Raw genomic sequence first — 18,787 nt, forward strand, 5'->3', positions numbered from 1 at the left:
TTGCAGGCCACACAATACACTATTTTATGTCCTCTGTGTGCAGATGCATGTATCCTGCTGGTGGTCCCACATTAAAGAATGGGATCTGCAGCACGAGGAGCAATAAAGGTACATTATAGACATCTTTGGCCACCAGCCCACCAAGCTCGGTTTTCCCAATGACCAGTCTCATCTTGCTATATACTCACTACATAGTCAATGTAGACCCAACATTAATGTGCCAAAGACATTGTTCTACAAAGACATTTTATGGATTACGTGGGATATCAACATCCAAACAGGACACTTCATGCCAGCAGTGGGCTAAATCAGGAACATATAGCACAGTATAGACATAATTACTAGTAGCACTATGATAAAATAAACTATTTTATTGCAAAGTTGTTAGCAGAACATTTGGCTTTTAAATTAAAAAAAAAAGTTTATATGTATTAACCACAAACCTGACAAAGACATTTTCCAATAAGTAATAGTTCAAACAAGGTATAGTTAATTTAGGCTATTTTCGGTATTAGGGTTATTTTGACCTTTAAGGTAACAAAGTTTCATATAAACCTTCATAGGAAAGAATACAATTACAGATCTGTTATGCTAATATTAATTTGCTTAGCATACCTAGAGAGTGTACAGTATATGGAACAACACCTTTAAACGGCAAGCCTTGGAGTCTCATCAGTAATATTATGCTTGATATTACATCTCATACATAAATGTATGACAATATTACAATTTACATTACTAGCCATGACAAAACAGATTGATTGTAATATTTACAGTTGCTATTTGTGTGTATTTACCAACTTTAGCTGGATCGCAGCCAGAAGCTCTAACTTAAGATATGCCTCAGGAGGATATAAGCAGCATCCTCACCCAACAAACTGCATCTATCATTTATGAAACAAATGTCGGTAGAAAACCTGCCTATTTAAGCGATATCGTCTCTATATATTAATGCTACATGATACAAAATAAATACATGAGAACCATCATGACCCATTAGGTTGCATCACGGTTAACCCCTTCAGTGAATGAATGAGAAATGCATTCCCTTTTGACACCTAAATAGTTCCATTTCCAAATCATCAAGTCCAAGAACACACCTTCTAATATTTGTTTACTCTTTGTCCAATAAAATAATTTAATGCATAATATAGAAATACTGTATGTAAGATCTTCCTTGATATTTGAAGGATTATGTGTGCATAAAACTAATTATGGAAATATACAGTATAATCTGCTGCTGCTCACTGCAATTTATCGCTCATAGACATGGTGCTGAAAGAGTTAACTTACAAAATACAAGCACTTGAGCCATGTATCTGACGATAGGTATGTATTCCTTTAATTCTGGCATTGGAAGTACAGTATACCAATTTATGAGGACCGGGAATCTACAGTGCTTACTGCTTAGCTCACAGGTTTTTCTTGCGAAACAGTTAAGTGTACCATAGCCGTGACCTTCCATGCAGATGAACCATGTCATGGTTTGCTGTCCCAACAGCTGAACTCGAATACTTCGTATGAAACTGATCACCCTGCATTGCATCAAACAATGAGGTTATGCAGAATGAGTAGATGTACAAGCTGCTGTCTGCTTCTTATTAGACATATCTGTTGTTTGATGGATTTCCCCCTCATTTCCCAGTATTCTGCATATTTTTTACTTCTAGAAAAAAACACTCAACCTGCGGTTTGTAATGAACATCTAACATAGGAGGATACCATTTGCTTCTTGTCAATGGTGGCTAGATTTTTTTTATCACTTACTCCTTACTTACACCGAAAATGTGTTATTTTTTATGGATTTATATAGCACCATCATATTCTGTAGTGCTGTACAATGGGTAAACAGGACATAACAAGTAGTATATAACATAACAATTTGACTTACAGAAACAACAAGTGTGGAGGGCCCTGCTCAAACAAGCTTACGATCTAGAGCATGGATGATCCTTTCATTAGTAATGTGTGTGCAGAGAGGGAGATCTAGATATATAGAAGTATAGAAGTGATGTCTAGAACATAGTGTCTGTGAATATACAGCAACAGCATATACACTGGTATTTTTGCCCCTTTGAAGGTAGAACTGTTTTGACCAATAACAATTTAAAACAAAATAATCAGCAGTTTTATATTCACTTCTTGAATATTTCCTAGGAGTTGCACAACAACAACTATGGTCAATTTAACTAGTTGTCTTTGTATTTTCATAGTTAACATTTTTAATACAGAGTTTAAATTAGCTAGTTCAAGTAGAATCGATGAATCCTGTGCTTAAACATGGTGCACATGTGTGGAAAGTGCTGCTATTGATTTCAATGGGAGCATTTTCCTGTCACTGATTGATTTCTTCAAGCAGCCAATCAGCTGAAAGCAATGTCAGATCATGGGGGAGGAGGGCAGCTGCTGCAGCAGGACTGCACCTTCTGTGTCAGGCACATGCTTTACTTTATTATTACTTTTGAAGTGATGCATTCGGTACTTTAAATGCATTCTTCCTTAGAGAGGTTGTCAGAGAGTCCCTTTAAATCCTGGGGAGCTCTATATTCTTGTGATTATAATTCCAACATGTCTACTCAAAAGAGACCAAAAATAAATTCAACGGGCTTTTTTCCAGTGACCATATCATGTTATTAGTAATATATTTTGCATCCAGGATGCTGTACTTCAGTTTGGAGTATATGAAAAATTACAGAAACATTAGTTGCGATACATATGCGGGGAGTAACAAGTAAACATTACAATGTAACTGAGGCTTAATATTTTGTAATCTCAAAAAAAGGAAAAGCTAATTTGGATTTTATGCAAAATATTTGATTAATCTTTAATAATTTCAACATTTCAGGAGTGTTCTGACTCCCATCATCAGGACATAACCTGTTATGAATTTTGCTCCCGGTGCTAAATAGCTTTGCAGTATCTACCTGATATAAGAATGCTGGATTTACACTCTCATTATCGTGCTTTAAAATGTTTCGCTACAGAAGACAAGTTTAGAATATCCACAGAATACACATCGGCTACAGTAAAACAAATTTAACTAGGTTTATGATTTTTTGATCTATTGAATATTTATATTTTTATTTTATATATTTATATTTTTTCTAGGTACACAAAGCTTAAGCTCCAAGCCAACCAAGAAGGACGGATTCCTGTTAAGAAGTAAGTTGTCTCTGTTAAAATAATGTAAAACGTAAAAAGTATGTCAGTAAAGCCCTGACTGCTCAGGGTACCAAGAAATAAGACTGTTTAAAAGTGATTGTGTGACCTGAAAAACAAGGCCAGACATGATGATGATGATGATGATGAACAGAAAGACAATGCATGGAGTGTATGCATGTTTTTTTGGTCTGTATACATACTGTATGTGTGTGTGCATATTGGGATTATAATGGATATGTTTCCTGAGTTGGGAATCACAAATAGCATTTGATATTCCAATGGGAAAAATTAAAAAATAAACAGAATAAGACAGGAACTTAGCAACTGAGTAAGAATAAGTTACAGTAGAGGAAGAGACATTAAGTTGAGAGAGCAAAAGTGGCGTAGTCTGTGATTTGGTGTTCTTCACTGCTTGCTTGGTAAAAATGTTGTAAGCATTATCCAGGGAGACACTATCAGGGCCGGCCCTACCATGGAGCAGAGTGGGGCAATTGCTCCAGGCGGCACTTTTGAAGGGGAGGCACTTTGCCACCCCAAGCCCTTTTTTTTTTTTTTTTTTTTTTTTTTTTTGTTAAAAAGCAGAAGACAGAGAGGGGGGCCCTCTCTTTCCTCTGCGAGTCCTCTAGCTCTGTCTCCGTGCCGGCTTGTAATGCTGAGCCCTGGAAGATGATGTAATTTCCGGCGCTCAGCATTACAAGCCGAGACCGAGCAGGGAGAATCGCCGAAGGACTATTGAAAGGTAAGTACAAAGGGGGGGGGTAGGGTAGATAATAGGGAGGGAGGGAGAGTAAGGGTAGATAATAGGGAGGGAGAGGAAGGGTAGATAATAGGGGGCGGCAGAGAAAGGGTAGATAATGGGGGGGGCATTTTAAACTTCGCCCCAGGCGGCATTATGTCTTGGGCCGGCCCTGGACACTATTCTAATATTCTCTGTCTCTATCCTTCTTTGTTCTTATGGGTTTCTCATCTCTTGGTTTCCTTTTCTTCCTGATAAAAAATATCACTCGAGTCATTAGGTTGTGGTCACTTCTTCCAGCACATCGTATATTGAACATCATTATATTACTCTTTATGTATACAAATAGGAAATTGTAACTATTGTCTTTTCTGATAGCTGAGAATTTGAAGAATATATGCCAAATAATCCATGCCATCGGTATTGTTAAAGTCCTGAAATTAAAAATTGTTAATGCTTTATACTGTAACTTCCCCTATGAAACATAATACAAATCTAATAATAAAAAAGGAATGTTGAAAGCTATCATTGGCTTTTAATCTGAAGACAACAGAAAGTCTGGAAAATACTTGCCTTTTGGGCTGTGATACAAAGAAGAGGGAAATGATTGACTCTTCAGTTTGATGGAAAGGGCACTAGGCTGTTGAGTAATCTTAAATCCAAAACTGTTCTACTGCTCAGTGCTTTTGGTTATTGTTTTTTCTTTTTTTTATAGAAATAGAAATGTATTGGAAAGTAGTTCCATTAAATGCCTATTCACTACCATTTTTTTGTCTTACTTATTGTTCTTGCTAAATGTCTACTTAGTTTGTCGCTTTCTTGTTCTATTTCATTAAGCTTTCTTTCTAAAAGCAGGTTTTGTGTGTCATACCATAAACACATTCAGACTTAGAGAACAACCCACACTCTGCCTGCAGTGAAAATACCAAATCGCCGTGTGCGCTATTATTCACACTTGTGACTAAGCTCTCTAATCACGAGACATTTTGGCAATTGTTAGCCTTTTTCTCCCCGTGCCTGTAACAATGTATTAATAAAGTTGTGGATTCAATGAAAATAAATAATGCACATTTTCGTCCAAGTTCGTAACAATCGTCTCTTTAGTAGAAATGCCTTACTGAGCGCCTTTAAAAACATGATTTTATAGCCAAAATTTCCAATGGACACAAATGGGCACTTTTGTTTTAGGGGCTTGCATCAGTGTTAATTTATTTAAGAATCATGTATTTATATCAATAAAGCATTTTATTGCGGCCTTAAACCTTGTTGTATGTTGGCCCAATAGGAAGGTTCAGCTTAAACTAAAGACTCCATTTTCTCTTGGGCTATCTCTAAGAAATGTTCTTATTTATCTATAAGATAAGGTCCAAGAGATCAAAATGAAATATACTTATGATCACTTTGCATCCTGACTGGTTTTATTAAAAGACTTTAAAAATACAACCCTATTAATCTTAATGACAAATATTATATGTTACATATTTATATAAAACAATTCAAAACAAGCTTAAAAATCTTAACTGAATAAAAAATACTGTTACTGGAAAATTGTACGGTAACCTTTTGAAGCTAGTTGTAGCAAGTTATAAAAAAAGAAAAATAGCATCTCATTATTTCCTGCATAATAAGCACGATTTATGTAGGTTTATCGTTTTAAAAGGAAAACAAATATCATTTGGGAATATACCAGAAAAACTTAAAAGAGCAGAAAACAAAAGATAAAAGAGATGTAGAAATGGTCTCACCTTGTGTTTTTACTAGGTCACAAAATTAAATTCTACTGCTCAAAAGTTTGTCAGACTTTACTAACATATAACTCATTAAATTCCTGATTATGGTAATGATTCTTGATCTACCGGAAAACAAAGATTGGAATCAAAACGTTAGTTATGGAGGTAGGTCTCCATGCAATATTCAGTATTCTATCTGTAAACACATTTTTAAAGACTGTTTAATAAATACCGTAGATGTAAGTGATGGTAAAAAAGATTTTCAAATTTGACAATAAAAAGGCTGGTATTTAAGATTACAAATTAGGTAAAATAGGCAGATTAGGCATAATTAAGTAATATTGCATAACAGTTTATCATAATTATTTTATTAAATGTAAATATTTTCTAATATGTAAAAACATTAAAGGTTAGAGTCACAGTAAAATTGATGATGTGGCTTAATTTATATAACCTGAATGTAAAAATAAAACTATTGATCTATTTACTTTATTAATTATTATTTATTTTTAGAAACACAGTGCAACACATATGACTGCAAATACTGGTATCTTTTTTTTTCTTTTTTCTAATTTCATATTATTTAACATAACATCCATCATACAATAAATCAATAACAATAAATATACCGCGCACACCCTCTGCCATATGGTGCACTTGTGTCACTAAACTTTTTATTTTACATATTACAAAGTTGGGCAAATGTTTCGGGGTAGTTGTGAGGAATATTTGTCGTTATTGATCATTGGAGTAGGAAAACATTGGCCAAGCAGTGATTTATATACGTATAGCGCCCCATGAAAGGATGTTGATTGTGTGAGTACCACACTATTTGTTTGTCTGTATACAATAAATCATGCTGTCAACAAAAATCTTGCTGTGCTACAAATCTGTAAATCTGTACATGTAATGTAACATTGCATGTCATGTATGTTGCAGCTTCAAACAACTATACAATAATTCATATAGTTTTGGACATACATTTCCGTGGCTCTACAATTTATAAAATAATGCAAAACAATATGCAAATTAATCACTTATATAAACTGCTTGTAATTATTATTGCATCTTTAAATGCCTTGCTTGAAATGTTGCACTATTTTTTAATATATATATTTGTTTATGCACGGCCCTCTTAAGGTCCCGCCACAGCATTTCAATCGGGTTGAGGTCTGGAATGTTGCAACACCTTGAGTCTTTTCTTTCTCAGCCGTTTTGTTGCAGATGTGCGGGTGTTCTTGAGATCATTGTCCTTTTGCATGACCCAATTTCGGCCAAGCTTTGACTGTCAGACAGATGGCTTTACATTTGACTCTAGAATAAGTTAGTATATACAGAGGAATTCATGGTCGACTGCATGGTTCCCTGGTCCTGTGGCTGCAAAACGAGCACAAATTATCACCCCTCCACCACCGTGCTTGACAGTTGGTATGAGATGTTTGCATTTGCTTTTCGCCAAACACGGCGCTGTGCATTATGGCCAAACATCTCCACTTTGGTCTCGTCTGTCCAAAGGACATTGTTCCAGAAGTCTTGTGGTTTGTTCAGATGCAACTTTGCAAACCTAAGCCCTGGTGCCATGTTCTTTTTAGAAAGAAGAGGCTTTCTTCTGGCAACCCTTCCAAACAAACCATACTTGTTCAGTCTTTTTCTAATTGTACTTTCATGAACGTTAACATTTAATATGCTGAGGCCTGTAGTGTCTGAGATGTAACTCTTGGGTTTTTGCAATTTATCTGAGCATTGCACGGTCTGACCTTGGAGTGAATTTGCTGGGACGTCCACTCCTGTCTTGAATGTTTTCCACTTTAGAATAATCTTTCTCACTGTAGAATGGAGGACTTTAAATTATTTGGAAATCGCCTTATAAACCTTCCCTGATTGACGGGCAGAAAATTTTTTTTTCTTAGATCATTGCTGATGTCTTTCCTACTTGGTATTGTGTTAACAAACACTGGAATGCTCCAGATCAGCATATTGATAAAATGTCAGCTTTTATAGAGGTGGTCACACTTGCTGGTGATCAACTAATCAAGAGCATTTAATTAGCAGCACCTCTCTGCTACTTAGCTTCTTAGTTCACACAAACTATGGCTTCTCCATTTTGACTTAATTTTTGTTGAATAAATCATGACACAGTGTTAATATGTCATGTGTTGTTGTTCATCTGAAGTTGTATTTACCTAATTTTTAGACCTGCTAAGGAACAGATGTTGTTATTATGTCCTGATATTTAAAACCATATAATTCAAAGAGGGTGTATTTTCTTTTTACAGGACTGTATATTAAAAGTGCCACTAAACCACCTCAGGATGCTTAGGTTTTTTTTTTTATAAAAGTTATGATTATTTTAATAGAGCCGCTAGCATTTTAGAAAACGTTAAAGTTTTTAAATTTAATTCTTTCCTCTGACTTACTGCCTTCAGCTAAATCAAATGAGAAAACTGCGAGAAGATACACTAATTTTTGGTACTACTCTATCGATCAAAGTCAGATGAATTAGAAAACAAAGATATCTTGTTGCAAAAAAAGTGAGCGTTGACTGCCAGATTCCTGCCATTAAATTTAAGCAGACCGAGCATGTCGTGATATAGAAAAACTCAAGTTCTCTCAGACTTTACAGGGTTGCTTACAAGTCATTTGGCTCAGGTAAAGTTAGCGTTTAGTAGATCTGCATTTGATTGGACTGGGCAGAGGACCCATCGTACAGGTTTATTTAGTAGATAGAGCCAGTCTGTCTTCCTTTGATTATTGTGCTATACAACATGAAAAAAATATATTCAGATGAGCCAGAAGTCTTAAAGCATGAAGTTAATTTTAGTTAGGGATTAAAGGATTTGCATTGCATTTATTTCAGGTCATGCTTCAGATAGGGCAGTACCCTTGTGGAATGTTTATTTCATTAATCTGGTTGAGTTCCAACAATACAGTAGACTTACTAGTGCACAGTTATTTAGAAATAATTGATGCTCCGCTGGTGTTCGATAATATGAAACTAATGCAATTTAGAATGGAGCATGAGTATTGCCAGAAAGAACTCTCCATCAATCATTAAACAATATGATAACGGAATATTTTTGCTGTGTATCTGTTTCAAAACAAAGAAAACTCTTAATTGTGCCATTAGACATGACCAACCTAGTTAAATGCTGTCTGACACTGGATCACAAAATTTTGAAGGTGTGTCTACTGATCTTCTAAATTTCAATAAAATCTTTATGACTTATATAACCTCCAACAGGGAAATCTTGTTTGTATCCTTTTTGGAGTGGAGAGGTGGAAATTTAATTTCTTGGGGGAAAAAATGGTCTTGTGAAACTGTACAAATGATAAGGAAAGCATCGCATCAAAATATTGGGCAGAGTATTGTTAGATCCAAAGTGAATTTCAAAATTGCATACATGGCAGAGCAAACACATAAGTCTGGTAAATGTCCATAGCAAATGCTGGTGTTTGGCATACTATATTAAACAGCTGGAGCAGGTCATGGGAATTGTTTATGTAAAGAGCAGGAGGGTAGCCATAAACCTAGCATTAAACTTCTGCATGCTTTGATATAGAAGATGCATTTGTTTCCCATGTATTAGCATCTCATTGTTTTGCCATAAGAAAAAAAAAAGCAGATGAATTAGATGGATTGCAGGTACTATATAGGTACGTAAATGGGTTACGCAGACAGGTAGTTACTGCAGGGGGAATTGGTCATCATGTCTTTCCATGGTTGCCGATGTCTTCAAGCAGCAGTGCAGTTATAAAGCCCAATATAAGCAACTAATGGATATGCCCTAAATCATTTATTGCTTCTGCCTCACAATAAGGATCCGTGTGAGAGAAAATAAAATACAGAAATGTAACGCTTAAAGGTGCATTGAAGCTTCCACGGAATGTTTTTGGCATAAGTTGTGTTGTCTTTCATTATGTACGATCAATCGAATAATATGACGTTTTTCTTCTTTTTTTATAGTATATATCGTCTGTTTTCCGCTGATAGGAAAAGAGTAGAAACTGCATTAGATGCCTGCAGTCTTCCATCTGTCAGAGTAAGTGCCCGAGATGTGCCACGGAACATAATTCACTTTAGAGTTCAGTTCAATTTGCAAATGAACAAGAACAAAAAAACAACTGTAGTGTTTTCTTCTGTTTCTTTCTTCTTATGGTAAAAAACATGTATTATTTTATTCCCCGATGTAACATACAGTGGCATACTGAAATATTAACAAATTCCTAACAAAGTAGTCCAATTGGGTTCCTAAAAAGCGAATGTACAATTTGGGGCAGCACTTTTTCAGTTGTGCTTTATTCTGGCTAATTTGTTTGTAGTACTAGTATATTTTTTATTCTTTTTTATGTTTTAGGCATACTTTGTGTGACTTTAACAATAGGGTAGATTAAGGCCGTAATACGTAAAACAATACACAAAGGTATAAAGTGATGGAGAAGCAGTTGTGAGACCTGAATCTGCGTGCTTATATTCTGAGAGAGCCCACATCACGACGCTCTGAAGTTGGCTGTTCATGTAAGGTTGGCGGGCGGTCATGCCCCAACCCTTCTAGGGATGGTCCTCCCCCTCCCCACTTTAAACACCCCCAACTCAGGTGTCTAGATGATAAATACCTGAAATGTTGTAAGGGATGTGCCTAGGGCCCAATCCACTGATCAGGAGAGCCTCAAGCATATTGTGAAGGTGTTGCTCACCACCCTACAAAGATTAACAACCCTTATTTTACTTACCTGTGAGCATTATATACCACTGTGGTTCATGCTTTCTGAGTAACTACACTTTGCATTTTTATAGGCGAAATAACCACCTGGTAGCAGAGCAACAGAGTCAAATGCTCGTTCTGACCACAGCGGTATATTTACTTTAAGCCAATTGTGAAGATAGTGTTTCAGACAGTTTTAAGAGGTTCAGTTTTTGAGCACACAGAGATTCCTATAAAATTGTAGTTTTGATTATTATTTTCTTCTTCTTTTATCAGCTAATTACCTTGGAAACAATTGGTTTGTATGTATATATATATATATATATATATATATATATATATATAATTAGGTTTTAAAAGAGTCGTTTTATTACCATGACAACCAGTGGAATGGTCAGCATGAGGTTTATCTAGATATTTTTATCTAGATATTAGTTTGTAATTACTGCAATATGTATTATCTTTTTTTTTTTCAATAGAGTGATTCCATTCCTCAAGATGACTTCACTCCAGAGGTGTACAGAGCCTTCGTAAACAACCTGTGCCCACGGCCTGAGATTGACAGTATTTTTTCTGAATTGTAAGTTTTTTTTGTTTTTTTTTAATGATTATCTAATATTATTAAATGTAACAATCCAGATTGTCTGACCCTGGGAATGTCACCCATTAAATAACATGTTTATTAGGTCACCAAAGGGTTTTGGTAAATAGGGCAATGTAGGTATAATACAGATGTACTATTAAGCCAGTATCACAACCTCATGCTGACGAGTCCCATGAAAACAGCTGTCCATGAGTGGTGATCTGGCTATTGTACCTCTTCCCGAGTTTTGTTTAAAGGCTGTCTTGTACAGTGGGCAATAACTTTCAAGGGATCTGTGTATAAAATGGATATACAGGCAAAGGTGATAATTGTTAACCTTATTTGCATGCGCCTACCCAGAATCCCTTGTGGTTGTGGAAGCACCATGAGATTTCTGAGGGAAAAACAAGCCTTCTGGCTTGTCTGGTGTCTGTAGATGAGTGTTTAATAATACTTCTAACTACCCCTTATAATACAGATGCAAACCCCGAATGAGCCACGAAGCACTAAGAAAAAACATTATTTCACCAAGTGTTTAGAATTACATAGAATGGATGATCTGGTTTTTTTTAGGGCACCTTTTTGTCATAAAGTATTCCATTAAAATAAATATTACATACCCATTTGAAAGGATATCAAATGACTAAAACGTGAAACAATACTAATAACCACAAAGGAATGATTTTATGTTTTTCTTGCTGTTAAATAATTAACAAAATTATCATGTTATTTTTCTACAGTGGTACAAAGAACCAACCGCACCTCACTGTTGATCAAATGACTGAATTCATTAATATTAAGCAAAGAGATCCACGCTTAAATGAAATTCTCTACCCGCCATTAAAGCAAGAACAGGTTCAGCAGCTGATTGAGAAATATGAACCTAACAGTGCTTTGGCAATGAGAGGTGAGCGAGTACAGATTTAGTTTGATTTCTAGTTACCGTTCGTTCTTCCTACGCATGCTGCACACGGTAATAACAATCAAGTCTCTAGCAGCTTCAGCCCCTACCTTGCTCACAGCATATTATACCTTTTATAGCAAAGTTGGTATTCATGCTTAGTCTAGGTGTTGGGATTGTAACAGGGCCTGGGTATGTATATAATGTATGTGTTATAATATACCGTATTTGCTCAATTACAAGACTTTCATTCAGACCTTGGATCTCCACTACCTACCATCTGATATAGCACTTCTGCCACCTACTATAGCGCCCCCGACATATTATATACGCTTGCATGCATTCAAAGGCTTGCCAGTCTCTGAACTGCAAGCCATATGCAGAACCACATAGGCGCGGGTCTGTGAGGAACGACCTTCACAAAGTGTATGCTGCATAATTCAGCATGATCTCCCACTCTCCTTCCTATGTAGAGTTGGTTGAAATAGTGGCAAATCTGGGTGGACTTTATATCCCATGATTCTCAACCTTAAGGTTGACTGAGCATCGTAGGACTTGTTCTTCCTAAAGATGTGGTACTCATGTCTGAGTCACTGACTGAATTTTGTACATGAAGTTACCACTCCATATTACTAACCCCACTCCTACTCCCACACTACTGTACATAAATGTCTTATATTCAGGTATTTTCTTTTTTTTTTCTTTCAATAAGATCCAAAGATTGGGGGGGGGGGTTGCCTTGTGAAAATACAGTAAAATGTATTTTGAACAGAGTAACACTATTATCTACAATAATTGAATTCACCATAAAAAAACATATAATAAATGTAACTAATTATATAATTTATTAAACATATTTTTTCTTCTTTTCTTCATAATTTGATTTCATACCATGTTTTCTTACTGGAAAAAGCTTCCATTCAATCAGGTCTTTTTGTTCAACTTTTATAAAAATATTTAATATTCTTAGAAAATATATATTCTTTAAATCATAGTTATCAGATAAAATTTGTGTGCATTTGTGAAATTTCTTACATGGCTGCCTTTTACCTAGCATTTAAAACTATATTTTTTATATATTTTCACTGTGAACCTGAACATTGTAATTAGCTGGTACCCTATCTGGGTTTAGACTGACTTTTTTTGTTACTTATAGCTTGTGTATTTATGGAAACAAACATTAAGTGTTCCAGAACATTTAACTGGAACCTGTTAATGTGTGTATTGCAGCTTGCAGTATATAGAAAATATAAAGCTGCCAGATCATTGTTTCCTTCTCTGCAAACAAGCTTGATCTAAGTGACCTGAAGCTGTAAGCACGTTTCGTTCTATACCTAAAAGCACGAACGGACTGGAAATGGCAGCCACACACAAAGGCATGAGTTGAATGATCGACTGGCTACTATTAGGGAACCGCTATTAAACATTGGCCCACATGTGACATACCCGGTGTGCCCAGCAGTGGCGTCGGCAGGGGGGGGCCAGAGGGGGCCATGGCCCCCCCTACATCATGCTGTGCCCCCCGGTGTGCCCCCCCAATTGAAACGCCGTCTTTTTTTTTTTTTTTTTTAATAGACCCGGAGGAGAGAGTGAGAGGCGCCGAGCGGTTGCTGAGGAATAAGTTCTCAGCAACCGTTCAACGCCTCTCACAATTCTCCGCGACCGCGAGGCCTCTGCCTTGTTTGCAGTGCCGGCATTTCAAGCCGAGCGCCGGTATATGTCGTCATATCCGGCGCCCAGCAGTGAAGCCGGCAGAACCAGGGATACAGAGACCTCGCGATCTCACCGATGGACAAGCCCAAGGTAAGTGAACTTCAAAGGGGGGGGTTAGAAAGTTAGGAGGGGGTTAGAGAGTCAGAAGAGGTAGATAGGAAGTGAGAAGGGATAGATTGGGAGGGAGGGAGAGGGGGTAGATAGGATAGATTGGGAGGGAGAGGGGGGTAGATGGGGTAGATTGGGAGGGAGAGGGGGGTAGATGGGGTAGATTGGGAGGGAGATGGGGGTAGATGGGATACATTGGGAGGGAGAGGGGATAGTTAGGATTGATTGGGAGGGAGAGGGGGTATATAGGATAGATTGGGAGGGAGAGGGGGTACATAGGATAGATTGGGAGGGAGAGGGGGGTACATAGGATAGATTGGGAGGGAGAGGGGGTACATAGGATAGATTGGGAGGGAGAGGGGGGTACATAGGATAGATTGGGAGGGAGGGGGGTACATAGGATAGATTGGGAGGGAGAGGGGGGTACATAGGATAGATTGGGAGGGAGACGGGGGTACATAGGATAGATTGGGAGGGAGAGGGAGTACATAGGATAGATTGGGAGGCAGATGTGGTAGATAGGGAGGGAGAGGGGGTAGATAGGATAGATTGGGAGGGAGAGGGGGGTAGATAGGATAGATTGGGAGGGAGAGGGGGGTAGATAGGATAGATTGGGAGGGAGAGGGGGGTAGATAGGATAGATTGGGAGGGAGAGGTCTTTATGGGACAAAAATGGCGTACGTTCAGCTGTTTGGTGACAAAGTTGACACAATGTGTAACTTAGGTGCTGGTCAGGTTCTATGTGGGCAGTGTGGACACCACTGGGGTGTGTGACCAGTGATCTATGCCTGTAATTAGGGGGTTTTATCTATACCTTTAATGCAGAGTTTATATGTAATTTCCAATTGATTTATATCTGCAAAGCTGGGTTTTGTGTCATTCTGTTCATCTGTATCGGCTATATTTCCATACATTATTAATGTTTACCTGCAAATATAGGATTTGTATGTCTTATTCAGTTGATCAATACCTGGAGTGCTGTTTCCATGTGTTGATTATTTGATCTAAACCTTCAGTGCTGAGTGTACATGTGATTTCCAGTTGATATATACCTGCCATGCTGGGTTTGTGTGTTCTGTTGGTTTATACCTGCAATGCTATGTTTCCATACATTATTTATGTATACCTGCAAATACAAGTTTTTTTTAATCTCATTCAGTTGCATGTGCTGTTTCCATGTGTTGTTTATTTGATCTATACCTGAACTACAGGGTGTAAGTAAAAGAGCGCTATGGTTTAGTGAATGAGGGGACAAAGGGACTCTGGGTATGATTACAGGGGAGAGGACCTCTCAATGTCACGGTGCAGGACTGACTCTCGCGGTCTTCCCCTGATCTGCAGTCAGTGTGGGAAATATTTTTTTTTTTAGTACGGTAGCAGAAGGAGTGATTGCATGCAAGGAAGCGTTGAGCGGGGCCCAAGGAAATGCTTGGGTAGGGTCCAATTTTTTCACTATAAAATATATTGGCAGCAGGGTCTAATATTTATATATATATTTGCAGCAGGGGCAAATATTTATATATGTTTTGGCAGCAGGGGCTAATATTTATTTATATACTGGCAACAGGGTCTAATATTAATATATATTGGCTGCAGGGGCTAATATTAATATATATAGGAAGCAGGGACTAATACTATATATATCGGCAGCAGGGTCCAATATTAATATATATCAGCAGCAGGGGCTAATATTAATATATATCGACAGCAGGGGCTAATATATATTGGCAGCAGGAGCTAATATTAACATATATTAGCAGCAGGGGCTAATATTAATATTTATTGGCAGCAGGGTCTAGTATTTATATTCATATTGGCAGCAGGGTCTAGTATTTATATATATATATATATATATATATATATATATATATATATATATCGGCAGCAGGGGCTAATATTAATATATATTGGCTGCAGGGGCTAATTTTATATATATTGGCTGCAGGGACTAATAATATATATTGTCAGTAGGGGCTAATATTAATATATACTGGTAGCAGGGTCAAATATTAATATATATCGGCAGCAGGGTATAATTTTTATGTATATGGGCAGCAGGGTATAATATAAGTATATATCCGCAGCAGGGGCTAATATCAATATATATCCACAGCAGGGGTTAATATTAATATATATCAGAAGCAGGGTGTAATATTTCTATATATCGGCAGCAGGTTCTAATATTTATATATATTGTCAGCAGGGGCTAATATTAAAGAATGAGAAATAACTGCCAGTTTAGCTGTTATTTTGAAATCATATTTCAATCATGGTCTTTACTTCAAAGAGATAAGTGCATATTATGTAGTTAAAAATGCACGTCTAACGTGTGTGTGTATATATATATATATATATATATATATATAATATATATACATACATAGTGTATATGTACCGTTTTTTTATTTGCCCCCCTACTTTGGTCCCTGGCCCCCCATGTGCCCCCCCTAAATATGAAAGCTGGAGACGCCACTGGTGCCCAGTAGGCACTCCAGACCTGACTGAAAGATATGGTAATGATCTGCATTGCAATTACCAGTATTGTCCAATGAGAAAGCGCAGCCCAGAGAACTAGAGCCAAGAGTAAAGTATTTTGGGCAACAGATCTAATACAAATCTAAATACCCCCCATTATTAGATAAAAACAGATATATACAGGGCCGGACTGGCAATGACAGGGTGACCCTAGCACTTTAGGACCAGCCACCTCCTGGTGATCTTTTTATGCACACGTAGCGTACAGCTGGGCATAAACAGTCCTGGCTGCGGTGAGTGGATGGCTTTGCCGGCCAGCAGCCCACAGCCACTTGCCCAGTGAGCCAAATGGCCAGTCCAGCTTGCACACAAACAAACTATATATATATACTGGATGTGTGTGTGTGTATTTTTGTGCAGGTTAAAGCTCTAATGCTTCGAGTGGTTTTACCCAAGGTACATAGTCAGATGAAAACCCTTATTAGAAAGGGATGACATCTTGCTTAGATCTGGGATGTTTGTCAAGTTCCCCCGTTCATTTTTAGATACAGTCTGTTTCACTTTGGATTTCACTGTCAAGATAGAATTAAGTGTTCTGAGAGATGAATGTGAACATTATGCAGATATTGAGGGAGATGAGCGAGAGCTGGTGGGAATGTTAAATGCACACAGATCTTCAGAGAAAACGAATGATTCAGAACAATGGTGCTTTAACCCTACTGACACCTTGATCATATCAAATGTACAGATTTTTAGAGAGGAGTACAGACTCATATTTTAAAGTTTTTATGTTATGTGCTTTTAAAGGTTTGGATGATTTTGCAACACAGCGATGAACTTTCATTAGTAAAATGTAAATGTGGCAATCAGAAAGAATGGGCTTAGGTCTTCATTCAGTTACCATTACTTAATAAAAAGTTACTTTTTATAGATGAAGAGCAAATTTATTGATAGATTAAAAGCTTGCAAAATCAGACCCTCTGCTCCTTCTCTACCCATATGTCTGTGTTAATATTATTGTCAATTATATATGGTGTGACTGGCTATGTAATTTGATTATTTTGCTAACTGAAGTGAAGTCATGATTTTATTAAGGACATGAGGCAAATATTATGCTTTCCTTTTATTTGCAAACCCCATAGCAGCAAAAAACAGTACAGGAATTAAGCAGCCAATTTTTTTCCTGACCGGTCCTGAAGGAAAGCTTCCACGGCTAATACTTGCCGATTCGGTCTCAAAATGAAGAAAAGTGGGAGTTGGTGGTTCAGGCAAGAAACAAACAGGTCTATGTGCAGTGGAACCCATAGATCATAAATGTGATTGATGATGAAGCAGTTTCTGATAGGGTCTGATAGGTATCTGCTACTTATTTGCAATTTATTTGCTACTATGTTGGATAAACCCGAGACATAATCTGCATGTATAGTAATTCCACTATCTAAACAGAAACACCAAAAACTCTTCACAAACTCTGTCAAAGGTATTGACTTGGTGCCGCTGAGGCGGTTGATATATTAAGCTGTGGAGACGTTGTCCATTCGAAGAAGGATGCAGCAATTACCTTGTCTTTGGAGAAGGATATTAGAGTGAAGGAATCCACTAGAGGTTTCAGGCAGTTTATGTGGAGATGCGATTCCTCCGGGAACCGTCCGGTGAAAGAGAAATGACATCTGTGTAGCTGAGACCTTTCTGTAGATGTTTGCCTCCAGCCTTTGCAGGGCTTAATAGTGAAGAAGAGCTGGGAATATCCCAACTATCCTTATGAGGCGCAGTAACAATATCAGATGCTTTAGAAGAATGGAATATATTTCTTTTGTTATCATTTCCAACTTGGAGTTTAGAAGGCTTAAAGTGCCCTGTCAATAATTTGTAGTAAATCCTAAAGGATAAAGGGTAGACGACTGAATTGATACTTTTTTCCTTCCAATTGGAATTGAAATTAAGGCTGATAAAAAGGTGACATTGGGACTGATAGGTACTGATAGGTTTAACTCCATTAGCCGATCTCTTTGATCTTGAGTAGGAAGATGAGAAAGGGCCATAGACACTGATTTGGCAATTGAATCTGACATTAAAAGTCATTGCCAAATGTGGGCATGAAATGGAGGCTTTTGCGGTATATCCTCCTCCTTATGATAATTAAGCGCAAACTCTTATCACCCAGTATAGCCAAGCAGTATACAATAATAATGAACCAATAACTCTCTCTCTTTATATATATATATATATATATATATATATATATATATATATATATATATATATATTAGATGTGGTGCTTAAAATCAATTAAATAACTAATGGATTGATTGATGTGTAGGTAATTATGTAAATACATTTTACTTATAATCAAATACAAAACTAATCAAATGATTGATGCAGAATCATATAACTTAAATTCCAAAGAATTGTAATCAGCTCAACAAAATTCGAAATCAAGTATTTTAGGCAAAAAACCCAGTTAATGTTAATAGAAATTCCTATAAAGAAAAGGGATATTTCTGGTAATCTGGGCAAACTGCCCAGACATCTAGTAACAATATCATTAAAAGGCTGAAATAGAGAAAATAGCAAGTTGATGCACAAACGCAACAATGTACAGGCCTGTCTGCCCCAGCAATGTGTAATCCTGGAAGTGAGTTGGAGAAGGGGGATAACGCAAAAATGAGTAGATCA

General features: G+C 37.1%; 1 protein-coding gene across 1 annotated transcript in view; it reads left to right on the top strand.

Annotated features, from left to right (window-relative positions):
* Positions 1–18,787, top strand: part of LOC149303207 (1-phosphatidylinositol 4,5-bisphosphate phosphodiesterase beta-1-like) — a 253,652-nt gene that overhangs the window by 156,409 nt on the left and 78,456 nt on the right. The window contains exons 7-10 of the mRNA XM_089481675.1: positions 3,109–3,162; positions 9,593–9,668; positions 10,811–10,911; positions 11,655–11,821. Of these exons, the coding sequence (XP_089337801.1) occupies positions 3,109–3,162; positions 9,593–9,668; positions 10,811–10,911; positions 11,655–11,821 (398 nt within the window). The remainder of the gene's footprint in view (positions 1–3,108; positions 3,163–9,592; positions 9,669–10,810; positions 10,912–11,654; positions 11,822–18,787) is intronic.

Source organism: Sceloporus occidentalis, unplaced genomic scaffold (genome assembly GCF_023333645.1).
Source record: "Sceloporus occidentalis isolate IW3139 unplaced genomic scaffold, rSceOcc1.0.p SCAF_15, whole genome shotgun sequence".
In the NCBI taxonomy this organism is placed as follows: domain Eukaryota; kingdom Metazoa; phylum Chordata; class Lepidosauria; order Squamata; family Phrynosomatidae; genus Sceloporus; species Sceloporus occidentalis.